Raw genomic sequence first — 25023 nt, 5'->3', positions numbered from 1 at the left:
ATCTCCACAGAAACCACACCATCGACAATCCATACTTCTAACCGGAACCAAATCCCACGGCCTCCCATGCATGCATGCAGCATCCCATCTGAACGGACCGACCCACCCGCGGACACCCGCAGCCCTACATTCCCACATCCAACCAATAGAACACACGGCATTGCTTACCGCCCCACATCCCGACCCTCCCAGCCCTCGGCAAAAGAGCTTTGCTCTATAGAGCACAACCTTGGCGCAAGTTTCAACAACTATCCGATATGGTGTAATGGTTAACATCGCCGTCTCTCACACGGCAGCTCGGGGTTCGATTCCCCGTATCGGAATACCTACCTGAACATTTCTTCTTTGCTTAGTTCTGGCGTACATCTTTTTTGTATGGCTTTGCTGAGCAATGATTTGGTGACGTTGATATCTATGTTCCTTGGATTTATTGGCTTGAACAGTATCTGTTTTTCATTATTTTCCTCAATTCGAGAATGGAAAATCAGGCTGTTCTTTGTTTTGTCTTTGTTTGCTTTTCTTTCCTTCCTACAAGGACAATCAATCTTGATCGTTTGCCATCAAATGAGGTGCCCTGTCTCTCTACCTTGGCGGTATATAGGTAAAATCAACTACCTTGAGATAACCGCGCGTACTCGGCATCTAACTGCCAAAAACAACTCTCCAACGAAATAGACACTTCTTTGTCAACTCCAGATAAACTGAAAATGTTGTAGGAAACCAGCCTACTTGATCCTATAACGAACTAGATATTTTGATAGAACAATTCCTGAATGATGCTCCAAGTTTTTTTTTTTTTTTTTTTTTTTTTTTTTTTTTTTTTTTTTCAGGGGCTAAGATGGGCTAATCGGAACAGATACTGTCTTGTATCGAATTCCATAAATGACACTCACCCCGATACACGTCCCAAGACATTCTTGTTGCTTCTCAACGTTGAGCAACTTGCCCGATACTCCCGAGAAGCCACATCACTTTGTTTCTCAGGTACATCACCAATTGATCGTTTTCCACCTAGATCCTATCATCTTTTCAGCGCAAATAGAACCGTGGGTCTGGAACCACGATCGGATATCGATGCCGTTCAAATCGACTTGCGGGTAGTAGACATACTGGAAAGGTTCTCGGGCCATACTTATTCTTGTTACCGGCTAAATATTCTTTGCAAAGCTGCGCCATGGACAGTGTCCGAGAGAATGGGCAATCCGTCAAGAGAGAGATGCTAGAATGCGCGAGTCTAACGAGAATAAGAGGGACCGAACCCGGCCTTAATGGCCATCAAGAAGTTGTTGCTCCAATCCCGTGATTGGATCCCAGATTCGGATGGTTCTGTCGTAGCAGCCAGATGCCAGTGATTTACCATCAGGGAAGACCAAAACTGCTGTGATTGCCACCAAATGTCCATGGAGAGCTCGCTCGATCAATCTATCGACTTCTGTTCGTTCGGTTGGCCGTTCCAAGGCTCGTATGCCAAATTTTCTCATGGCTGCATTATGCCCTGGGTTAATCTTCGTCTCCAGGGCGTCGAGTTCGGTAATACAACCGTTGATATTATCGGACATGGCCGAAGAGGCGGGCTTCCCATCCCCATTTCCCATTCTTGTGGCAAAAGGAATGCAAAGCCACTAATAGGCCCTCAGTATGCAGTTTATGATCGGCCTTGTGAGCCATTTTGCGTCATGTCAAAGGCGACACCCGGGTGGCAGACTCTTTGAGCCTCTAGTCGCTCTGCCCATTCAAGCTTCCGAGACATTAGATCCATCCTTCCTATTGATGGTAAACCAAATTGTAAGCATAGATGATCACTATGTATTGACCAAGCATTCCTGCAATCTCTCCCCGAGTCTTCCCCGAAGTCTCACTGTCGAAATCATTCAAGCCGTAAACCTTTGCCAGTGTCCTTATAAGACTCGGGGAGGATTCGCCTTGAGGATTGTCTATGTCTGAGGCTTGGTCATTGTCCGAATAGCTCCCTTCAAGCTTGTTTCGGCCAAAAAAAAGGGCCCGCGAATACGTTGATTTTCGACTTTGAGTACCAATTTCAAACACCTTAGGGGAACGCGCGAGTTTGAAATTGGTACTCAAAGTTGAAAATCAACGTATTCGCGGGCCTTTATTGATTTTCTTTTTTTATGATTTTTTGTTTTAACTTTTTTTGGTTTGCTTTTTAGATTTTTTTTTTTTTTCCAAGGCTCCATTGCTCGATCGACTGCTTCTGATGGAATAAAGGAGATATCGTCAAAAATCCACTTGCAGGAACCACTCGGGTGTAGTTTTGGATCCAATACTTTGGAATTTTTGACAATCCTCCTCAACTTTGACTTGAAGCTCTCGAACTTGTTGAATTTTATGCCCATTGTTTGACGATAGTGTACTGTTCCACTGCGCTTGATAAGATGTTCCCTCAGGCTTTCCGGGGTTGGTCGAACTTTGGTGCAGAGAGGACATCTCACTTGAGGAAATTGGAGGTGCGACATCCGGAACAGTACAGATATTGGCAATCAGCACGATGAGTGTCTCGTTGGGCTATTGGCATGGTTCTTTGGCACGTGTGGCATAGGTATCTGCTCTTTTTGCACTCGATTCGATGTTCGGGTAGCAATATCTTCGCCATTCTCTTGTGACAATAGTGGCATTGTGGTTTTGCCTCAAGACAGTCGAGACGGTGTCTGGGGAAGTCCGTCTTGGAATATCTGCCTCACAGCCACGAAAATGAGTAGTGCCTTGTCGGAAAGAGCTACTAGCCAAAGCATGAGACGGGATCGAGCTTTTGCAAGAGGAGCACAACAGCAAATGAGAGGGACCAAAACGTGCCGAATGTCGCAAGTATTTTGAGCTTTTCCTATCTGATAGGGATACGGTTCGAGCAAGATGTATCCAGTGCGGGCAGTCGGTTGAGTGTGAAAAGTTCAGAATGGAGCTCCATCTCGATCAGTCAGGGCCCTAACAAAGCAAAAGACAAGTCAGCATATACGCATGCGATAGCAGGTAGAGATAAGATAGTATAGGGCTGGAAAACTTACGTTTCAGGACTGTGTAGAAGAGCAGCACTGCCCAGACAGCCACGACGACCGCAGGATCGCCATGACAAGAGTGTCGAGCAAAGCGGACAGCGGGGTTAGACCTTTTTGCAGCTAGTATGATGCTCCTTCATGTTCCCTTGTTTGTTTCTCAGTGCACGAGCGGCATTTAGGAAAAGCCTCAGGGCAGACAGAACAGTGTTTCCTGAGCTCGAGCTTTGGGAAGGGCAATTTCGAGTGGCTTCCAGAAGACGGCCACGATCCAGCGACCCAGACGAATCTGAGCACTTTTCCAAATGTAGATTCATAGAATAGAGAGCTTCAGGCACATGTGCTTCGTAATGCATTTGGCTCGAGGAGTTGCATACTTCAATCTTCAATGCAACTCCTCGAGCACGTCTTGATGAAATTCCAAAGAACAAACGGAGTTTAGGGTGAGTATGAATGCTCCAGTTTCAAAGTAACAAGAGGAAAGAGACAGCAGGTACGTATACTGAAGAAGAGTTCGATATTGATAAGGTAAAAGTGGTGAGGTTTCTGTAGGAATTTGGATGTCAGGGGAAGGCTGCCGAAGTGGTCAAGAATAATTGAATTGAAGGAGTTGCTTGTTCAACTGTCGAGGGGTCAAAGTAGGTTCTTTTATCTTCATATCCACGTGATCGCCATAGCCAACTTAATGGAGTTTTCCGTTTCATTCTCAGGGAATCCTTCGCTTCGTATGAAGGCCTTCACTTGCCTTTAGCGAAGGTTAGGTGAATTGCCTGGGGCATCTAGATCTTCGGGAATTCTTGCGAGAATTCAACTTCGGAAAAGAAGGGGCGGGGGAGGAGCATTATCTTCACTTAGATACTTCTGAAAATGGAGCTTTTGTATAGAGTGAATACTAACAAGGTATACTCCGTAGAGTGTAAACGACCTAGGGACGGGCACTAAGTTACGGGGCCCTACGGGGCCCGACCCGCCGGCTGCCTGAACGTGAGGTCACGTGGGTGCCCCAGCGAGGGGTGCATCACGTGACCATGACTCACCCTCGTCTGACCGCCCCACCTAACACCTTTGGAGGTATTTTTCTGCAGATCTTATAGCGGGGTTACTGAGACTCTTTCTTTGTGATATTTCCTCTCAATCATTGCCCGTCCTTCACTCGGTCCAACATGGCTTCATCGGCGGAGTCAAGATTTGCTCTCATCCGTGACAATCTCGGCGAGATTCTCAACCCGGAGTTGATTGAGAGCATCCTCGCGGAGGGGCGCAATCCCCGTGTCTACTGGGGTAAATGACTTCCTACTTTCTAGCATCTAATACAGTGAACTGATATTGATTTGTTATTCTTTTCTAGGCACTGCTACCACTGGCCGGCCCCATTCCGGTTACTTCGTCGCCGCAATCAAGATCGCCCAGCTCCTCGCGGCAGGATGTGAGGTGGTCATTCTCCTTGCCGACGTCCACGCCTTTCTGGATTCACTGAAGGCGCCTCTCGAACTGGTTGAGAACCGTGTCAAATACTACGAAAGGGTCATCAGGGCTATTCTGGAAGCCGTGGGCGTGTCGACTGAGAAGCTCGAGTTCGTGCTCGGAAGTTCCTACCAGCGGAGTACCGACTATGTTATGGACGTCTACCGGCTTGCTGCTCTAACCTCTGAGCATGATTGTCGGAAGGCAGGTGCGGAGATTGTGAAGCAATCTGCCAATGCCCCAATGAGCGGTCTTCTTTACCCGATCCTTCAGGTCCTCGATGAGGAATATCTCAAGGTCGATGCTGAATTAGGAGGTATGTCTAACTCTATCTAAACATCTATACTATCTCTAACATAGCTATATAGGGCTGGACCAGCGGAAGCTCTTCACCGGGACGTAATGGACTGCATAGACTACGAATGAATGGCTAACGGAGTGATTATAGCGGCCACGGAATGGCTACCCAAACTCGGATACCGAAAGGTAAAAAAACACGTTTTTTCAAGAAATACTGAACATTACTAATGGATTTAAACTTCTAGCGTGCTCATCTTATCACACCAATGGTTGCAGGCCTAAGCGGAGGCAAAATGAGCTCTAGTGTTGAAGGTATACGAAAAAATCTCTCTCTCAAAAATTCGACACTAACCCCTATTTAGATAGCAAGATTGATCTCCTCGACCCGCCCGAGGCAGTCTCCAAGAAGATCCGTAAATCGGAAGCGTTACCTCGAGTCGTTGAGAACAACGGCATCATTGCTATGGTAGAGTTCGTCTTACTACCGGCAGCCGACCTCGCCGGCAAGAAGGAGTTCCGCGTGGAACGCCGAGATGACGAACCCCTTATTTACACCGATATCCAAAAACTGAAAGACGACTACACGAACGACATTGTATGTTTTATACTCTTTGTTTTGCTCCCATAAAATCTTACTAACAATCATCCGCAACAGTTAACTCCCCAGCTTCTAAAGCCTGCAGCAGCAGAAGCCTTGACCCGTCTCATGGCACCTATTCACAAAGCCTACGTCGAGTCGGCGGAATGGCAGGAAATCACCCTCAAGGCTTACCCGCCTCCGGTTGTGAAGAAGAAGGAAAAGAAGGTCAAGGACAAGGGTACCCGCCATCCTGGAGCTAACAAGGAGCAGGACCTCCCAGAGCGTCCCAAGGCTTAAGAAATGTATCGACGAATAGAGAGAAACGGGTATTTTGGACATGGCGGGCGAGTCGGGATCTTACATAGGTAGAAGTCATTTAGACTTTTTCTTATCACAATAGAAGTGACATCATTCAATTTTGTGTTATTAAGAAGATCTACCGCTTAAAAGCAAGTACTGTGGCTCACAGAGTACATCAAAGCATTTCCAGGAAGGGTGTATGATCTTGGGAAACTAGTATGGCGGACATTTATATGTATATTAGTATATTTACCCCGGGTTCGGGCATTTAACCACGCCATTGGTTACTCCGCTGCAGCCAAATCTACCCTTCTATTGTGAATTGGGATCGGAATTGGAATTCGAGGAGAAAGGGATTGAAAGCACGTATAAAAAGTGTTGCCGATATTGAATAACTTGTAAAGAGTCACAATATTGGGTATATATGAACTATCTGATATGCGCTGTTTGACACGTGATGATAACTATGGCGGGCGGGAATCGCTTGTGACCGCCTTTAGGCATTAGATGCAACAGATCTATGTAGCATAACTTTATGCAGTTTCTTCAACAACATCCGATATGGTGTAATGGTTAACATCGCCGTCTCTCACACGGCAGCTCGGGGTTCGATTCCCCGTATCGGAATAACCATCTGAACATTTCTTTTTGGTTCTTGTTTTTTCTTGTCTGTTTTTGTGTCTTCTTTCGTTCGGGCTTTCTTTTTCTATTGTTCATGTTGGTTTGATTTGAATTGACTGGCTCGAAACTACATGTACAACTCAAAGGGAGTTGTTACTAGGCCGAGTAAAGATTAACCAAATAAGGATGGATATAAATGTAAAAGTACTTGCTCCTGCATGATCAATGCTGAAGAAGCCAGCAGCACAAATCCTGCCAAGTTCAGAGCCAGAACAGATCCCAACCATGTACCCGTGTTTCATCCAGCATACTTCCATTTGAAACAGAAGTAACAAGTAACTATTCCCCCTACCTATACAAAACCAACAATCCTGTTAGACAGAAAAAAGAATGCAATCATAATTGATGAATTGAATCAGGTATCCGGTATCAAACGCCCAAGAACAATATCAAAAACGTAAGCCCATACATGACTGCAAGAGAACATAACATGCAAGAAATTAAAAACCCGCAATAGCACAGCAGAAAAAAGAACAATCATAACATAAACCCATAAGATATCCCAGCTCAGTCAATCCCATCCATCCATCCGTTCATCCATAAGTTTTAGCCTGCCAGGCAGACGAACAGACGGACAAGCCAACGCAGTATGCACAAATGCAGAATGCATATCAGACATCAACCCTGGAACCCACAATCCAGATCTAGACCTCGATCAAGATCAAGACGACGAAGCAGCCTGTCTCTTCAAGCCCTGCTCAACCTCCTCCAACAGCGCCAACAACTCCTTCCCGCCCTCCGTCTCGCGGGCCTCAATATCCAACCCCTTCTCGATAACCGTCTTCGCCTCCTCCCACCTCGTCATCTCCGCCAAACACTTCGCGGCGCGCCACCACGCCTTGACATTCCCCATCGGCTTACTCTCAACAGCAGTCTTCGCATCCAGCATCCCCTCGGGCCAATTCTGCTGCGCCATGTGCGTCTGCGCACGGTTCGAATACAACCCGGCCAGCTCGTCGCGGGTCAGCGCCACAGGCTCCCAGCCGGGTCGGGCCAGCGCCATGTCGATGGCGTAGGTGTACAGACGGGCGGCCTCGTCGTGGTTGTTCTTGCGGTAGGCGGTGTTGGCGGAGTCGCGGAGTTTGGTGATCTGGGCGCTGCGCTTGGGGTTGATGGGGAGCGGGGGAGGGGGGATGTTGGGAGGGTCGACGCTGAGGAGGGCGCGGTGCAGGGCGTTCAGCTCTTGGAGTTCTTCGTTGAGGGTGGTGGTTTGTTGGGCGGAGTAGGAGGATGACGAGGATGCGCCGAGGGAGATCGCCTTCGAGGAAGGGACTAGGTGCAGGGGATAGTGGTTGAAGAGGTCGACGCTGCTGGCCATCTTGACGATTGTGCTTGATGGATTTGAGGTATCTTTGGTTGTTTGGTTGGGCTTTGTGAATGATGGTATGTGCCTGGGTTTGGTCAGAGAGGTGGTAACGGATCAGTTAATGGGTAGACATACTCAGTAATCAGAGGAAAGGCTCGATGAGAAATTTGAGCAGAAATGAGCACAGAACATGAATTGCCCAGGATGAGGATGCAGGAAGATGACGGTCGATTAAGTCCGCAAGCTGTCCAAAAGAAGTTCTCCGATAGGAAGGCGGTGATGAAATGCCGAACTTCAACTTGGCGGTAAGTTTGATAGAGCCTTGCGTTATTCTGCCAATATTGGCTGGATTATTTTGCACGATATTGACAAAGTCAGATAGTATTCACTATACCACATACTAGCATCACTACATTCCCAAAGACAGACTCGCTATATAATTCAAATTCCTATGCAATCATCCGAACAACTAAGATCTCAACACTTAACACTGAAAGAAAGGGTTATGTCGTCAAAATCATCATGTAAAAGAACAAAAAAAATGCATACATGGCCAGCACTTCACTTCCGCCCGAATCAAACAAAATAAACATCACATGCAGAGCTTTCAAGTATCAAAAACAAGCTAGAGAAACAAGGGTAGTACAGCGTTGAAAAAGTGCGCCCACAAACACCGCTCCATGGTTTCGTTTCGAGATACAGCAAAGGGGAAAGGGTAAGAAGAAACGCTCGTCGACTGGGTAGTCGTCTTAGCGTCCGTAGGTGCCGCTGACATGCGATCCGAGTTCGGACGGCTGTCCGTAGTTGCTGCTGATATTGGACCCGAACTCTGACGGCTGCCCGTAGTGCTGTCCGTACGCACCGCCATAGCTGGTGTAGGGGTTGTCGCTTTGCGGCATGCTGCTGGTGTAGGGGTTGTCGCTTTGCGGCATGCTGCCGGTGTTGGACGCCGTGGGGTCGTAGCTACCGTGCATCGCAGAGCGTCCGTTCGGGTTTCCGAGCTCATCCGCCTCGTTCTGTTGGAGAAGGGCGTAGTCCTCATCGCGGTCGCCGCGGACCGAAGAGCCCATGCCGGCGCGGGACCGGAAGTCATCTTCCTCCTCGTCAAATTCGTGCGGGTTGGAAGAGAAGGCGGCCTTGCTTTGCGCGGCGAATGTGGGATCGGAGACCGCATCGGGAAGAGTGCCCGTCCGACGGAAGTGCATGACATTGCGGAAGGACATGAAGGCGGTTACGACGAAGAGGAGGCTTTCAAGATTAGTTGGGGACACGGATGGAGGAGAGACAATTTTAGACTTACAAGATAATGACTCCCATGATAACCGTGGCGGTGCTGACTTTGCATTTGCTGGCGCTGCCGTACTTCCAGTTATCGCATCCGCTCTTCTTGTCACTATCCTTATCCTTATCCTGGTGGTCGTCCGACTTGCCCTCCGATTTACCCTGCGCAACGTAGCTGGCGACGCAAACCCAAGCGGTGAACCACAAAAGAGCGTAGAAGCAATCGACGGTCGCGAAGGCGTAAACATTTCCGAAGCGTCGTGCGCGCGGCCACATAGGGACTGCGACAAGATAGATCAAACCGGGGATGCTGAACCAACACTGCAGTGGAGTTACACATTAGTTGCCAGGTTAGATTGTGTCGTCAGTCGGAAACCTACCAAGGCCCAATACCAGGCCGAACGGCCATCAATCCCATCACCCTTCGTGAAAACGGCGATGGTCAAGGCCCACGCCAGGAAGATCAACAATGCCTGCACTCCATGGATGATGTTTTTTGTCCGCCCGGGATTGAACGAAGGTCGTGCGAGTTTCATTTTCGTAGGACGGGGAGGAGAAGGGAGAAGGTGGTGCCCGACGAAGTGCGCTTCCCCAGGAACAGGAAGGCCAGTAAGAAGGTATGAAGTCGGTCGTCAGGATAATTTGTCGACTTTGGTCGAAAGTTAAAGTGGTGTGAGGAAATCGCAGTCGAGTCTTGGGTCGAGAAAGGAAGCCAACAGGTGGGAGGGCGTTTGCTGGCTCGGAAGAAAGTGGTGGAATGAATTGTTTATGCGAAGGCAGTGAAAACCAGCGACGGGGCAACCCGATCGATGCCGCGCGGACGCTAAGAGGCTAGCAGGGCCTCAGATGGGTCGGAGATAGATGGAAGCGATGACGAAGCCGCACGAGGGATCGGAATGACACCACAGAGAGGACACAAAATGGAGGATAGTCCACGAGGCTGATAATATGGAAGAAAGATAGAGAGAAGAGAAAGAAGAAAGAAGAAAGACGAAGTGGCCGAGATCGAGGCGTTGTTGTACCGTACGGTAATCTGTCCCGGAGTGGCTTAGGGCTGCACTGGGCTGACTCAGGCATCCAGTCGGCATAATGCATAATTCTCTTCCTTCAGGCCATTTTATTCTGGCAGAGATGGCAGTGCACCAGTGCCAAGAATGACTATCGTATCTGCCTGTTAAGATAGGTTGTTGGAAATGCGTCATTCAGGACAAGGCAACAGACTCTCCCATGGTTCCCACAACCCGGAAGACTCCCCCAAAACTCTATAAGAGTCCTGATCGGTGATTTTGACTACTATATTTGGTTGAGCGTTGGTCATGATATGACAGTTCCATTACCCTGAGAATTATACCGCTAATTTACTTAATGTCATAATATGACAGTCCTCGTGGTTATTCCCCCTAATCCATATATTTACAATTAATCTACATAGAACAAACAAATTAACAACATCAAATGAACCAATCCTCCCATGTCAATAATGATTTCATCAGCAGAATATGAACCAGGATGATGCTAAACCCCGTTCTCCTGGAAACCAATCTATTCCGGGAAACACGGCAACGCCACCAGCCTCTTAGTCTCTCGGCTGTGCTCCACCGATCTACACTCGTCGGATATACTCCCAGGCCTACACAGTAATACAGTATACGCCCAAGAACATTGGCAGATTATATAAAAAGATGATCATTCAGTTTAGAAGCCGTTGCTTTTAGCAATATGCAGTGAACACTAAATAACAGAGATTATGCACGACAAGACGCCACCCGATGCTCCTTTATGTCATGTCTTGCAAACTGATCTCGACGAGTCTGGCCGTCGGAACAAATGGGGTAACATGATAACGAAATGGGACGAAAAAACAGGCAGAAAGAAAATAATATAGGCACAATGGTATCAGGCTTCCTTTACGTCAACCCCACTCACGATCGATTCCAGCTCTCTCAACGGTTGGTAGATATGGGCATCCCACCACCACGGCAGCGGATCGTGGATCGAGAACCGCCAATCTCTCCAGAACAGGAGGGCCTTCTCGGTGCCGCTGATCATCATGTCAATTTGCTGGGCCACGGGGTATAAGATGGTGAAGACTCTTTCCTCGTCGTGCTCCTTCAGCCTCTGATACAGACTGAATCTCGCACGAGGCGTCGTAGAAACGATGGACTTGGCCGCTTGGGTGCGCAGAGCATCGACTGAGTCCGACGACATTACACCATTGAGATGAGGAGCCTCCACTGCCAGGTACCCTCGAATGAGCTGGTCGGACGCATCTTGTAACAGGTTGTTGACAACCGCTGCGCCCTGCGTGCACCCGTTAATGTGAAGTGCATAACGCACGTGGTTGGCGTCGACTTCCTCGTCCACCATGACCCGGACGCAGATGTGACCTGTCATTCGATGTCCCCCCTTCAGCGCAAACCGCTCCATGAGCTTGTGAATGGACATCGTGAGCCCCTCGTCCAGGCGGGACTGACCCCAGGCCGATTGCTCATCCGCCGGACGGACCTTGATCGCCTTGACATGTCCGTGGACCACCAGCATCTCAGCCAGGAACTCGCCCAACCGACTCTGCTGCTGCAGGATCCACGGACTCTCTTTCGAGATCTGAATCTCGCTGACCTCGGAATAGGTCAAACTCAACGTCCTCTTCGGCAGGGTGATGATCTTGTTCTCCCTCGTCACAGGATCCGGTCTGGAAATGCGATACGTCTTAGTCGGCGACCGATGGAGAATCTTATGAATCGAATCGCGCGACTGCACCTCCCGGTTCTCCACGACCGGCAGATCCTTCTCGACCAAATACCGCCGGAACGTCGCTTGCCGACCGAACATGCTCGCCAATTCCGTGTCCAGCGTGATACACTTGCACTCGGTCCGCCCCTCAATCACCTGCTTGGCCATCGCATCGTCCAGCACCGACGCCTTCTCAGAACACGGCACCCACACGTCGGCCTTTTCGCGATTAATCACGTCCAGCAGCCGCGCCACATACTTTGATTTCGGAATGCGGTAAAACGCCGCCAGCGCGTTCGACATGCTCTCGCCCGTCGGGATCGCCGTGTCTGTGACATTCACCCCTACCACGCGGTGTCCCTGATGGGACCAGCACCGCGCGACCGCCAGCCCGTGCGGCGTATCGACGCCCGTCACGAGGATCGTCTTGGGGTAGAACTGGCCATCGCGCAGCGCGGCCTGGCGTCGATGGATCGGGTCCGAGCGCGACAGGACGAAGGAGAGATACCCCGCAGCGTAAGCCGCCAAGAGGATGGTATTGTTCAGCGGGAAGAGGAGCAGCGCGATGGCGATGTTGAATAGGTGCACGAGCACCCCGATATGGAGTCTTTCTCGTACGTAGCAGAGGGATCGCTGCTTGGAGATTGAACCGAAGGCTCGTCGGACCGTAGGGACGGACATGCTGCTGCTGCTGCTATGTTGGATGTCGGCAGTCATTCATTCAGTCGGTTAATCAATCAGTCAATCACTCTGTCTGTCTGTCTGTCAAATACTCTAACATGCGAATCCCATTTCAAGAGAGTCGTAAAGAGGAAGAATCCACGGTTAAAATGACAGTGGGACTTTGTTGTCTGTTGACAAGTCTGGCTACCCCTCCGGAATGCTGCAAGGCGACCACGTCAGCGATGCATTACAGCATCACCCCCCTTGAGCTGGCTGGGCTGAAACTTTTCCTTTGCTTTTTTCTCCTCTTTTCTTTTCTCCTTTCATTTTCACATGTAAATTAGTACCCACTCCTGTTCGAATTTTATTGAATTAAGATATATTCCTTTTCGGCCTCATTCCCGCGTACTTTGGAAATTAACTATGAAACAACAATCGATTTAGAACCATGTATACACTGTCCACGCCTAATATGAACCATTCCATCCCACCTCAATCCAAGACAACACATCACATGCTACATGCGAGCAACGCATCATATTATCGTTTAACAACGTGGCTCGAAAGTTTTCTCCAGCTAGCTACCTAGAGCCACAGCTAATGTGGATCCTGCGGCATATGAAGTATAAGGTATCTGCACAGCCATGTGCCCTCTGTTCCTGATGCCTACGGTGCCTGGGCATGGCTCACACTTACCTCGTGGCCTAATAACCTACGTCTGTCAATATAGTCCTGATCGCTAGGTTGTGGTTTGATAGAGATTGATCTCGTCCGCTGGCCATGCGGATAACTGACGACGACACCATCTTGTGTGCATAGGTGTTTGTTTTGTACTGTACTTAGAACCTCAATCGTGGACTATGGCGTCCCTTCGTGTCTATTACTCACGTTCGGGTGTGTACATCGTCTGTACCAAAATAGTTCTTGTGGAAAGGTATTCTATCGTGCTTCTTGCCCTGACAACACCATACTACTCACAGTCAGAGCAATGCAATTAGTAAAATCTCAGTAATTCTATACAATTTCAGGTCTACAGCCTCCCAAAAAAAAAGAAAGGAAATGAAATGAATAAGAACGACTAGCGTGCAAGATCTAACATACTCCCAATGACCACGAAACCCAAAACACACCCTGATCTACATTTCTTATAATCCGAATAAACTATACATCTCAACGTAGCATCCATCTACCATACCATGCCGAGGGGAAAGAAAACCAAAGTATCTGAATCAAGCCAAAAATAACTTATACTTTAGAACTGTATCTGGTAGGTCCAGGCAAAATACCTATCAAATACCGAGCATGCAGCCTACCATATCTTACTTACCCCTCCCTGAAATGTAGGCATGTGATTCCATGTCAGATCTAAGTATCTATCTCCGAGAAATCCATACCTAGAAATCTAGACCTCGGGGATTATGATCGAAGATCTGTGTGACTCTCAGATCTACAGTACAATGTAACGCTGGGTAAGTAGCATGCGTCGGGGACATTTCCAGGGTAGACGTCGTCGCACATTAACTATGAACTAACTATCTACAATCTATAACCGAGCACTTATGGGGTGTTCTATCTTACGTCCGAGAAAGTTGTCTATACTCGTCCCGTACAGTACATAAGCCACTAGAAAACCGAAGTAAATCTATGCCTGGAAACATAATCCCGACACCGCAAAAACAATACCTACCTAGACAATGAGTCAACGACTAGGTAGTATCCATTACCAACTACCTACCTACCTTAGTAACTGGCTTACATCAATAGACATCTCGCCCGAAACCCCGATAAACAAATCCGGTAAACATCCCCGAAAGGATCCATCCTATCCCATGTCCGTGTCCATATCCCCTACCTACTCCATAGATCGAACTACGGAGTACGTGCAAGCAGTGACTGACAGCATTGATGAGCTCATCAGTGCCACCTAGACCATCTAAATCAGATTCCGGGATAGTCGGTCTCCAAAATGGACCAATCGACTTCCCCGCCGATGACCACATACCCTGCTGGTGTTGGTCTATGTGGAGAAGCGCGGAATTCCTGCGCTCGGAGTTATTGATAAGGCTTTTAGATTGACTGACAACTGACTACTTCATTGATTGATAAACGCTGTATGGCAGACCACGGGAACTGGGGTATAAATATATGGGTGATACTGTGTTTAGGTTGTCTACACAGATATTTCGGTTTCTATTGACTGATTTACCTATTTACTTGTCATTGAGTGATTCTAGAAACACACTGTACTTACCTACCTATCGAAATGGCTCAAGATAATACTTATACTGCGCCTCTTCATCCTCGACCTGGCGAGTCGGTATGTTCAATTTCCTACTACTTACCTACCTTCCTTTATTTCTTTTCCCTTCTGATTTCGCTTTCCTGTTTGCCCTTTGAGGTAATTGTCAAACCTCTCTAATCTCAATGCTGATAACCACCACAGACCGAAGACAACCGCGAACTCAAACTCCTCCACTTCATCTACGACCAACCCAACCTCGACGAAATCCAAAACAACCCCAAGAAAGTCCTCGATCTGATCGACGAATTCGCAACCCGCTACCGCTTCATGAACGTCGGAGCCGAAAAAGGCAACGTCGTCACGCAGCTGATCGCAGAACGAAAACCCCAGATCATGATCGAACTAGGCGGCTACGTCGGATACTCTGCCATCCTGTTTGGCGACGCGGTGCGTCGCGCCGGCGGGCAGCGATATTACAGTTTGGAAGTGAACCCGGAGTATGCGGCGATTGCGAATATGCTGATCGAGTTGGCGGGTTTGCGCGACTTTGTGCGGATCCTTGTCGGACGGAGTGATTTGAATCTGCAGAAGTTGTATACCAGCGGGGCGGTTACGCAGATTGAGATCTTGTTTCTGGATCATTATAAACCCGCGTATACGACGGATCTGAAGCTGTGTGAGCAGCTGGGTCTCATTGTTCCAGACGTGTCGGTTCTGGCCGCCGATAATGTCGTGTATCCTGGAAACCCGCCGTATTTGGAATATGTGCGCAGCACGGTGGAGCAGAAGCGTGAAGCCGCCAAGAGTGGCCCTGTCCGCAGTTACAATACCGAGGGCATTCCCCAGCGCACGGTTCAGTCTTTCCTGGGGCAGGATGCCACGCCGCTGTTTGACATCACGGGGAATCCGAATCTGGTGTACACGAGTACCTTGGAACAGCCGGAAGGGTCGAATGTAAGTTTCTGTCACGGTTATGTCCGAGAGGCGAGATGGCAATATTTTCTGACGAATTCTGTAGGACGCCGTTGAGGTGACTCGGTGTGTGGGGATCCAAGAATAAAGGAAGGTCCAGGAAGCATGGCATCCGGAATTCGTCTAACGAACTGGTTAAACGAAAGAAGACTAGATTAGTAAAGAGTGGGGAGGGAGCATCGTTTAGCCACTTCGGCAGGGAGTCTCGCCATCGTTGCTAATCGTCATCGGAGGGGCAGGAGAGAGAAATCCGAGTCGGCGCAGAAGTCGGCCTTTGACGCCCCGCCCGAGCCAAAGGTTCCCGTCGCCAGGACCTTCCCCCGCACCCTCGACTCTTCTACGGAGGCAGACACTAGACCACGCCATCCCACTGCTGTTTTTCTGTATATAAATCAAGAGGATCCCACTAGCTCTTTTTCTCTTCGTCGTATCTCTCTGTGTCAATTCAATTGATTAGTCTCTTACCATTAATTCATCATCATGGCCTCCAAGACCTGGAATGTCGGAGTAGTGGGGTACGGCTTCAGTGCCAAAATTTTTCACATCCCCTTTGTCCAAGAAGTGCCCCAGTTTAAGCTCTACGCTGTCGTGCAACGTACGCCCAAGCCCGAAGACGACGCAGAGAAGGACCACCCCGGCATCAAGTCCTACCGCACGACCGAGGATCTGGTCAAGGATGACGACGTGGACGTGGTGATCATCACGACGGCCCCTGACTCGCATTTCAGCCTGGTGAAACTGGCGCTGGAGAACGGAAAGCACGGTGGGTTCAGCGCCGTCAATGTGGAAGTCAAGTTCTTGCGCTGACAATCCCGGCATCATAGTTATTTGCGAGAAGCCCTTCACCCCCACCTCCCAGGAGGCCGACGAACTCGTCTCCATCTCGAAGAAGCAGAACAAACTGTTGGCGGTTTACCAAAGTATGTCTGTCTGAGTGGTTCAACGTTGCTGAATATCATCCCTAATCTTGGACTCGTACAGATCGTCGGTGGGACGCGGACTTCGTCACCCTCTCGAAACTGGTGAAGAACGGATCGCTGGGCCGCCTGGTGGAATTCGAGACTCACTTCGATCGTCATCGCCCGCAGGAGCCGTCTTCTGACGCCCACAAGTGGAAGAACAAGGTCATCCCCGGCGGCAGCGCCATCTATGATCTGGGAACCCACCTGCTGGACCAGGCCGTGCATCTGCTGGGATTGCCCGACCGCATCACCGGCTTCATTGGTTCGCAGCGCGAGGTCAACACCTCTGGCTTTGAGGACTCGTTCACCGTCTTGCTGCACTACAAGTCGGGTCTTCTCGTCACTGCCAAGGCGGGTGTCGTCAGCCCCGAAGAGGAGCAGTTGCGATTCTGGGTCCGCGGAGAGAAGGGTAGCTTCAAGAAGGTAGGCATATCCGGCACGGAAGCCATGCGACATGAAAACAAGAAGAAGCGGCCGATTAACTTATCATCCGAACAGTTCCACCTCGATATCCAGGAAGATCAGCTGAAGGCGGGAGTGAAGCCCGGCGACGGCGGCTATGGTCGGGAGCCGAGTGAGAGATACGGTAAGGATATCCCAGTCGAGAACACTCCGCGTGTTGAAACGACACATTGCTGACTTCATCTGCAGGCGTCCTGACGACCATCCAAGACGGCAAGCCCGTCAGAGAGGTCGCTCCCACGGTGGAGCCGCCTACCTACACCGAGTACTTCCGGAAGTTCGCTCGGGCTCTCGCTGGCGAGGGTGACCTTCCCGCCAGCGGTGCCGAAGCGCGCGACGTGATTCGGTTGATCGAGTTGGCGAAGGAGAGCTCCAAGACCGGCCGGACTTTGGATGTTTAGAGGATAATCTCGATGTAGAACATGTTATGGAACGATATTATGAACTCAATTTTTTTCTGGTGTTTGAACTCAGTTGATCTGTAGGCATAAATAGTAACAGTAAATGCTGAACAGACAGTAAGTCAACACAGTGTAGTCCTGCACAGATGCGGAGTACCTGGCAGACCAGGGATGGAAGTAGCCGAGGGACTTCCCCCGGATTGATCGGCGGCGTAATTCTGCCGTCTTCCGTTTCGAATTCTTACACACGTGACGCCATCAGCGCAGCGGCGGAAGCGGCCATCCGGGTCCTCTTTGCGTACGCCGGAGTAATCACGGGTTTTATTACGGCGACGGTCTGGCTCCACAGGGCCGGAACTAGACCGCATCGGGAGTTTCTCTTACTCAACGCAAACCGTGTGAGTGGCAGAACCAGCTGCCTTCATCTCTTTTTCCCTTGGAATTTCGCAACGAACGCTCCATTTGTTAGGGCTGTCAGGCTGCCTGCCTGTGCTGCTTTCCGCGGAGATGTGCGCTTTCCTGCCCGGCTGAATGGGGACCAAAAAAGAGGGCCCAGTTCTTTTGCCGTCTTTTCCTTTTTTTTACCTATGCGACATAAATGGCTGTGATGTCAGAATTCTTAAAATCTGCTGCGTTCCCCCCCCCTCAATCCTTGATGTAGCAGGATGTTGCTGCTCATAGACGCCTAGCTAGACGCAGCTGGCCTGCTGATTCTTGGGCACTATAAGGCTCTGTTTCCTGACTCTATCCCGTCTGTCTCTATTGGCATAACCATCGCACTGGGGTCTGGGACTTTCTTTTAGCCCAAGGGTTACACAGTGCCTGTCCCCTGGCCTAATCTGTCCAAGTTCTCCTGGTTCGACCCAACTTTCATTCTGTCGATATACATACATATACGTCCGGAGTCACCATGTCCAAACACGTCGATTTTTCCCGTTGGCATATAGACATAGATGCCTATATCAACCCTTACATTCCTGCGCCCCCGTGGCGATGGCTCCCTCGACCTATCTCTCATTTCCTAGGATACAGAGGTGACAAACCTCCCAAGAGCCTGGGGAATCTGGTCATTGCATTCTGGTCCCTCATCGGTGTCTTCTGCGGCGTGCTCGTCGTGGCCGAGGTATCAGAACACGTTCCTTCTTTTCAGCATCATAATGCGCCAATCATCGTGGCTAGTTTTGTACGTCTATCTCCTTCTTCTCTTCTCCCTTCTCCTCCCTATTCTCCAGCAAACCAACCCAACATATACTAACCGACCTCCCAGGGCGCCGCCGCAGTCCTCGAATTCGCCGTCATAGAATCCCCCTTCGCACAGCCCCGAAACGCCGTCCTCAGCCAACTCTTCGCCAGCATCATCGGCATCGGCATCGGAAAGCTCTTCGCCCTAAACCCCAACGCCCACTCCAAACCCCAGCTCGGAGGCGCCCTCTCCTGCGCCATCACCACCGCCGTCATGGTCCTCACGAATACCGTGCATCCGCCCGCCGGCGCAACCGCCCTCCTCGCCGTCACCGAGGGCTATCCAATCGGCTGGTGGCTGATCCCGATGATGCTCCTGGGATGTGTCATGATGCAGGCCGTCGCGCTGGTCGTGAATAACATCCACCGACGGTTCCCTGTGTATTGGTGGACGGTTGTGCCGCTTGGGAGGCCGAGACCGAGGGACCCGGAGGTGGGGGTGCCAGATAAGCACGAGCCGGAGGACAAGGAGAAGGAGGGTCATGGGTCGGAGAGTTCGTCGAATAGCGCGGTCACTGATACAGAGACGCAGATGCAGATCGTCATTCAGGAGGGTAAGGTCCTGGTGTCGGATAATATGTGGGTTACGGCGGAGGAGATGGAGGTGTTAGAACGGATTAGTCGACGGATACAGTAATCTACACCTACCTACACAGTACATATATGTACCTACGCTATATGCTGTATATGTTGGTAATGCTTGTTTTGTTATGTACATAGCTATCTCACGCGAATATAGGTATACACCTAGATAATGACTCGAATTCATATACCTGATTATGGAATACCTCAGCGAAGAAATCCGGTTAGATCGATAGGTCTTAAACCCTCTACCCAGTGCAGAGCATAGAATACTCCATGCATACATCCGCGGAGTCCCATCCCCCACCCCTCAACAAAGAATGCACGTACCACATACTAAACAACAATAGTAATATCTAAAGGTTGACCTAGACTACTCCGTACGGAGTAAATGGTAGGAACCGAACCACCTCCCTAGGGATGGCCCCACGCGAGAGAGAGAGAAAAAAAAAGCGGCATTTTCCCACATCCACTCGATAAACTTGTAAACAAGCCTTTTCAGGGTCCCCCTTGCATATCGAATGTATGGTCTGGACCCGTGCATCGCCCGTCTAAGGTACAGTACTCCGCGGAGTACATACATACATGCCTCCTGCATCTGGTAAGAAGGCAAAGGTTGGTATGCCATGTGCTTTTTTCTTTTTCTTTCTTTCTTTCTTTTTTTTTTTTCTTAAAAAAAAGAAGGGCGGGTTTGTGCGATCGGGTCTCGTTGTGAGGGATTTTTGATAAGGGGTGCATTCCTTCCTTGGGCTTTGCTACATATTCATGCATTGTTCGATGCGCTTTGAGTTGTGTTGTATATTGCACATGTGGCATGTTAATTTAAGTCAGTGAGCAATATATGAAAATTTAGGTAGATTTTCAATGACTCGATATTTTCAAGTGGTGTTGAGTCGGCACATCCTCCTCCCTTCCGGATAAAGTGCCGACAATGGTATCCAGTACCTATTAAGTATCATTCTCCATTCCCTGAGTCAAGAATGGAATGTAATCTAACGATCTTCGACAATGACAGCAGACAGAGAGCCCCTACCGGCAAATACTCGGTTCTATCTCGGTATGTAGATAAATGCCTCACGAGACAAGAATGACAAATGCAGCTGATATCACTCACAGCAGGCAGCATGCGTCCAGATCGAGATGAAAAAAGTACATACAGCCCGTCATGTCACACTTTCTTGGCTAGAAAGCTTGGGCGCTCATGACTCGGAGCTTTGGGTTACTGGACCAGTTACATTGCGCTTATTTACTGGATTCAGGGGATATCTTGTTGCATGTGTTGGGTTGGTTGTGTTGTGCGGTGTTCCTTGCATGATGCAGCTTGGGCTGAGTCAATGAGGTATAATAACTAGGTAACTGAGCTCGGGAAAGGGGGTTTCGCCACTAGCTAGGTAGTCTGAGGTAGATTATCTGCGGTATTCATGCTCTGTGTGAGTTGTTGGGGATAGGCTAGTTTAAATTATATTATAGTAAAGAGTACATGTCGGGGAAGTGTTGATCATAAGAGGCTCAAGAACACGCAAAATTTCTCAAAATTAAACATTTACCTACCTATAGAGTAGAGAGATCCAGATGAGCCCTGGATCTTTACTTAGAATAATTAGGCTCCAGACCTGACAAGGGGCCTTTATTGATGCTGATATCTTATCTATGGAAGCAACTACAGAGAGAGCTTTTGTAAGTATCTGCAGTAACGGGGATTGTATTATCGAATATTCCACATGAATTCTAGCATATGATCATAATCTAGACATCATGTGTAGTTTCCTATAGAGATGAAGATGTAGGACTTCTCACATGTAGAAGTATTCGGAAGATATCTATGGAAATTGATAAGAGGTACGACGGCCTCCTCGAACTCATGGCGTAGTTCCGGTATTCTGCTAGGAGACTTTACTGGTTAATTATACTCACAGTTTTAAGAACATCACAAAGGGTTGTTGGGCCTCGATATATAGTATTAAAGATGGTGTTTGTGTCTGACTGTGCTTACGCTATCCCCGTGCACTCAAGGATTGTATACATATCAGCCACGCTGAGTCTCTCACAATTGAGATCTATTCATTTATTAGCAGCCTGTTATATGCACCTGCTAAGATCCGATGTCCTTGAGCCAATTTGAACCACATTAATATACTGTAAATCAGTGGCTACTGACAACTTAGACAGCTCTGCTTCCTGCGATAGAAGTTGCGTAGTCAATCACCGATAGAGTCGCCTGGTATAGTTTAGTCTGACCTGACATTTACGTAACTAACCATGGCTTCTTGATTGGTTTTCTCTCGAGGAAGGGGTCAGGCTTACTATCCGCCTGGTATAACCCCTGAGATGTGAGCGAAGGCTGTAATAGATCTCCCATTGTTGTTCCCTCGAAGTGCTGCCTTGGGCGTAAGGCTATAAATCACGTGTAATTGATGCCCAATCAGGCTAGGCTGCGCCACGACCCGTGCGGTGACGTAGTCGAGCCAATCCGAACGAGTCTAGGCGGCCCACCGAAAGGAATTTTTGAGGCCCATCAGTTTTTTTTTTTGCTCAGCGTCATCCACAATCTCTTTCATCTCTCCTTCCCCTTCTCTCGGTCTTTTCCTTCATCTTCATCATCGGCGAGGCGGTATCGTTATCGACTAACGCTCTATTCCACCACTGTTTTAACCCCCACGCGGGTCTTGCCGTATATAGTTGTCGGAAATTTTCTACTCATCCAACGAGTGGATCAGTATTTCAAAGGTCCTCGTTCTCTATCGATAAGGGCTTTCCAAGGAACTTTTCGCCCTCCCCACTAAGAAGCCTCTCGGTCGCCCCCTCCCACCCCGCTATTATCGATCCACCTTTGTCGAGAGTTCTCTTTTTGATTTTTCCCTTTTTCGCTCTCGCCTTCGTCAGGCTTTTTTTTCTTGCCTTCTATCGCACCCGTTTTTCTTCCTCACCTTTCCTTCCCGCTCTCCTACCCCTCCGATCCTCCACCCCCCCATCTCCCCTCCCATTAATCCTCCATAACTACCGGCAAAATGGTGTCTGCTTCGAAAGCCGCTCGTCTCGCAAAGCGCGGTGACACCAAGAAGAAGGTCGGCAAGAAGGACGGCGATGAGACCCCCGTCGAGGACCAGCCCGCGACCACCGATGAGAAGATGAAGGAGGTCGAGAAGCTCACAGCCCAGATGGACAAGCACGGTCTGTCTGACCGTGTCACCACCGGTGTGCTTTCCTCGCTCCCTGCTTCTCGTGACGCCAAGGTCACCTCTGCCTCCCTGGTGTTCCACGGAAAGGTCCTTATCACCGACTCGACTCTGGAACTGAACTTCGGTCGTCGCTACGGTCTGCTGGGTGAGAACGGTTGCGGAAAGTCCACCCTTCTCAAGGCCATCGCTCACCGTGAATTCCCCATCCCCGAGCACATCGATATCTACCTTCTGAACGAGGGTGCCCCTCCCACCGACGATGGTGCCCTCGAATGGGTCGTTAAGGAGGCTGAGAGGCAACTCGAGCGTATGGAGCAGCAGGCCGAGGAGATCCTGGAAGAGCAGGGTCCTGACAGCCCCGTTCTCATGGACCTGTACGACGTAAGTTCTCCCCAGCCTGATTCCGGGTACTTGGATCATCGACTGACTAGGTCTCCAGCGTATTGACAAAATGGACCCCTCCACCTTCCACACCCGCGCTTCCCTGATCTTGACGGGTCTTGGTTTCAACAAGCAGACCATCAACAAGAAGACGAAGGATATGTCCGGTGGTTGGCGTATGCGTGTCGCCCTCGGAAAGGCCCTGTTTGTCAAGCCGTCTCTGCTCTTGCTGGACGACCCCACTGCTCACTTGGATCTCGAGGCCTGTGTGTGGTTGGAAGAATATATGAAGAAATGGGATCGTACCCTGGTCCTTGTTTCTCACTCCATGGATTTCCTGAACGGTGTCTGCACGAACATGATTGACATGCGCATGAAGCAGCTCCTGTACTACGGTGGTAACTACGACTCGTACCACAAGACTCGTAGCGAACAGGAGGTCAACCAGATGAAGGCCTACACCAAGCAGCAAGAAGAAATCGCCCACATCAAGAAGTTCATTGCCTCCGCCGGTACCTACGCCAACTTGGTCCGTCAGGCCAAGTCCCGTCAGAAGATTCTCGACAAGATGGAGGCCGATGGTTTCATCCAGCCTGTCATCCCCGACCGTGTCTTCACTTTCCGTTTCGCGGACGTTGAGAAGCTGCCTCCCCCCGTCCTGTCCTTCGACGACGTTTCCTTCTCCTACTCCGGCAGCTGGGACGACACTCTCTACGAGCACCTGGACTTCGGTGTCGACATGGACTCCCGTACCGCCCTGGTCGGACCTAACGGTGTCGGCAAGTCCACCCTTCTGCGTATCATGACCGGCAAGCTGAGCCCCATCGGTGGCCGTGTCAGCCGTCACACCCACTTGAAGCTGGGCATGTACAGCCAGCACTCTGCCGAGCAGCTGGATCTGACCAAGTGCGCCCTCGAGTTCGTCCGTGACCGTTTCCCCGAGAAGTCTCAGGACTACCAGTACTGGCGTCAGCAGCTCGGTCGCTACGGTCTCACTGGTGAGGGCCAGACCGCCCTGATGGGTACTCTCTCCGAGGGTCAGAAGAGTCGTATCGTGTTCGCCCTGTTGGCCATCGAGTCGCCCAACATGATCCTGCTGGACGAGCCTACCAACGGTCTCGATATCCCCACCATCGACAGTCTGGCTGACGCCATCAACGCTTTCAGCGGTGGTGTTGTTGTCGTGTCCCACGATTTCCGTCTGCTCGACAAGATCGCCAAGGACATCATGGTCTGCGAGAACAAGACCGTCACCCGGTGGGATGGTACCATCGGACAGTACAAGAACCATCTCCGCAAGAAGATGATTTCTGCCGGTGCTGTCTAAGCTTTTCCAGCCGGAAAAGAAGACTGAAGAAAGAAAGAAAAAAACAAACAAACTTACATATTGTTATGATTGGAATGTTAGAGATGACAATGAACATATATGAAAAAAAAAAAGCCGAAGGAAAAACAATACTGTAGGGAGGAAGAAAACCAAAAGTTTCTTTTAACGGCATACAGGGATTGTCGAAGATGGGAGAAAGAATTTGACTGATGTTGACGTTGATGTTGATGAAACAAATGTTTGGAACAGGCGGGCTTTCCTTGTGACCAATTTTCGTTCTATTTTCTTTTTTTTCTCTTTTTTTCATATGGGAAGATATCTTGCTCGTATTTCCTTGATTCTCTTTTTTGGGTGTCCCTTTTTTTTTTGAATTCTGTTTTAGATGGACTCTACTTGTTTCATACCTACTTCATTTTCTTAGACCCGAGCGTTTTCAAGGGTTGAATTTGATTTCTCTTTTATTATCTCTTTTGTTTTGGATTACTTGGTTCCTTTGGGATTATAGACTGCTGGCTTTTGTTGTAGAGATTTTTCTTTGGGTATATATACTCGGAATCGTCCATGGGGTCTGTCGCTCTTGACGTCATCTCATACTTATCGGCCTTGTCTTTTCTCTCCTACAGGTAGTTAGGCTATCTATGTACCGTCTGCCTAGTAGGTACTGTAAGATAAGCTGTTGAGGGAGGTAAATAGCTATCAGTAAATCACAATGACTGACTGACTGTATGGAAGGATAGATGATTGTTTGTTCTAGATAGTCCTTTGGCTGACTAGCTAGGTACTAAGCTACTTTAAGAAGGGAGATATGTATGTATGGATAAAAGAATGATTTGATTGCATTACTGCTTGTGAGATCGTTTGGGTGCATGATTGAATGCGCAAGTTAACGAGGACAGGGTAGTAGAAGAGTATCTAGAACATGTAGATTTGATTGATCCCTTCTTGGGTGTGTATGCA

At 49.3% G+C, this 25023-nt stretch overlaps 10 protein-coding genes and 2 non-coding genes across 12 annotated transcripts; 8 read left to right on the top strand and 4 right to left on the bottom strand.

Annotated features, from left to right (window-relative positions):
• Positions 1 to 251: 251 nt before the first annotated feature.
• On the top strand, positions 252 to 323 carry LDX57_008199. The gene has a single exon. It is a non-coding gene; the product is annotated as a tRNA-Glu (tRNA).
• A 942-nt stretch (positions 324 to 1265) lies between these two features.
• Positions 1266 to 1595, bottom strand: LDX57_008198 (uncharacterized protein; the record flags this gene model as incomplete). The annotated part of the gene is made up of 1 exon (XM_046089921.1): positions 1266 to 1595. The coding sequence occupies one exon, from the start codon at positions 1593 to 1595 to the stop codon at positions 1266 to 1268; it is 330 nt and encodes a 109-aa protein (XP_045945893.1).
• A 2576-nt stretch (positions 1596 to 4171) lies between these two features.
• Positions 4172 to 4875, top strand: TYS1_4 (Tyrosine--tRNA ligase cytoplasmic; the record flags this gene model as incomplete). The annotated part of the gene is made up of 3 exons (XM_046089920.1): positions 4172 to 4289; positions 4357 to 4788; positions 4841 to 4875. The coding sequence occupies 3 exons, from the start codon at positions 4172 to 4174 to the stop codon at positions 4873 to 4875; spliced, it is 585 nt and encodes a 194-aa protein (XP_045945892.1).
• Positions 4876 to 4898: 23 nt separating this feature from the next.
• Positions 4899 to 5649, top strand: TYS1_3 (Tyrosine--tRNA ligase cytoplasmic; the record flags this gene model as incomplete). Its single annotated transcript, XM_046089919.1, has 4 exons — positions 4899 to 4958; positions 5018 to 5084; positions 5135 to 5367; positions 5428 to 5649. The coding sequence occupies 4 exons, from the start codon at positions 4899 to 4901 to the stop codon at positions 5647 to 5649; spliced, it is 582 nt and encodes a 193-aa protein (XP_045945891.1).
• Positions 5650 to 6207: 558 nt separating this feature from the next.
• On the top strand, positions 6208 to 6279 carry LDX57_008195. Its single transcript has one exon. It is a non-coding gene; the product is annotated as a tRNA-Glu (tRNA).
• A 715-nt stretch (positions 6280 to 6994) lies between these two features.
• LDX57_008194 (uncharacterized protein) lies at positions 6995 to 7651 on the bottom strand (the record flags this gene model as incomplete). Its single annotated transcript, XM_046089918.1, has 1 exon — positions 6995 to 7651. The coding sequence occupies one exon, from the start codon at positions 7649 to 7651 to the stop codon at positions 6995 to 6997; it is 657 nt and encodes a 218-aa protein (XP_045945890.1).
• A 737-nt stretch (positions 7652 to 8388) lies between these two features.
• On the bottom strand, positions 8389 to 9168 carry LDX57_008193 (uncharacterized protein; the record flags this gene model as incomplete). The annotated part of the gene is made up of 1 exon (XM_046089917.1): positions 8389 to 9168. One exon carries the CDS (start codon positions 9166 to 9168, stop codon positions 8389 to 8391), a length of 780 nt encoding a protein of 259 aa, XP_045945889.1.
• Positions 9169 to 10816: 1648 nt separating this feature from the next.
• Positions 10817 to 12334, bottom strand: LDX57_008192 (uncharacterized protein; the record flags this gene model as incomplete). Its single annotated transcript, XM_046089916.1, has 1 exon — positions 10817 to 12334. The coding sequence occupies one exon, from the start codon at positions 12332 to 12334 to the stop codon at positions 10817 to 10819; it is 1518 nt and encodes a 505-aa protein (XP_045945888.1).
• A 2245-nt stretch (positions 12335 to 14579) lies between these two features.
• On the top strand, positions 14580 to 15587 carry LDX57_008191 (O-methyltransferase; the record flags this gene model as incomplete). Its single annotated transcript, XM_046089915.1, has 2 exons — positions 14580 to 14633; positions 14760 to 15587. 2 exons carry the CDS (start codon positions 14580 to 14582, stop codon positions 15585 to 15587), a joined length of 882 nt encoding a protein of 293 aa, XP_045945887.1.
• A 423-nt stretch (positions 15588 to 16010) lies between these two features.
• LDX57_008190 (putative NAD binding Rossmann fold oxidoreductase) lies at positions 16011 to 17355 on the top strand (the record flags this gene model as incomplete). The annotated part of the gene is made up of 5 exons (XM_046089914.1): positions 16011 to 16293; positions 16355 to 16450; positions 16512 to 16915; positions 16991 to 17078; positions 17144 to 17355. The coding sequence occupies 5 exons, from the start codon at positions 16011 to 16013 to the stop codon at positions 17353 to 17355; spliced, it is 1083 nt and encodes a 360-aa protein (XP_045945886.1).
• A 910-nt stretch (positions 17356 to 18265) lies between these two features.
• LDX57_008189 (HPP family protein) lies at positions 18266 to 19234 on the top strand (the record flags this gene model as incomplete). Its single annotated transcript, XM_046089913.1, has 2 exons — positions 18266 to 18538; positions 18623 to 19234. 2 exons carry the CDS (start codon positions 18266 to 18268, stop codon positions 19232 to 19234), a joined length of 885 nt encoding a protein of 294 aa, XP_045945885.1.
• A 2953-nt stretch (positions 19235 to 22187) lies between these two features.
• ARB1 (ATP-binding cassette family ATPase ARB1) lies at positions 22188 to 24066 on the top strand (the record flags this gene model as incomplete). Its single annotated transcript, XM_046089912.1, has 2 exons — positions 22188 to 22739; positions 22798 to 24066. The coding sequence occupies 2 exons, from the start codon at positions 22188 to 22190 to the stop codon at positions 24064 to 24066; spliced, it is 1821 nt and encodes a 606-aa protein (XP_045945884.1).
• Between the last annotated feature and the right edge of the window lie 957 nt (positions 24067 to 25023).

The sequence above is a fragment of the Aspergillus melleus genome (genome assembly GCF_016097325.1).
Source record: "Aspergillus melleus strain CBS 546.65 chromosome Unknown contig4, whole genome shotgun sequence".
Lineage (NCBI taxonomy): Eukaryota > Fungi > Ascomycota > Eurotiomycetes > Eurotiales > Aspergillaceae > Aspergillus > Aspergillus melleus.
Note: the sequence above shows the minus strand (reverse complement) of the source record. Positions and strands in the feature narration are given on the sequence as shown.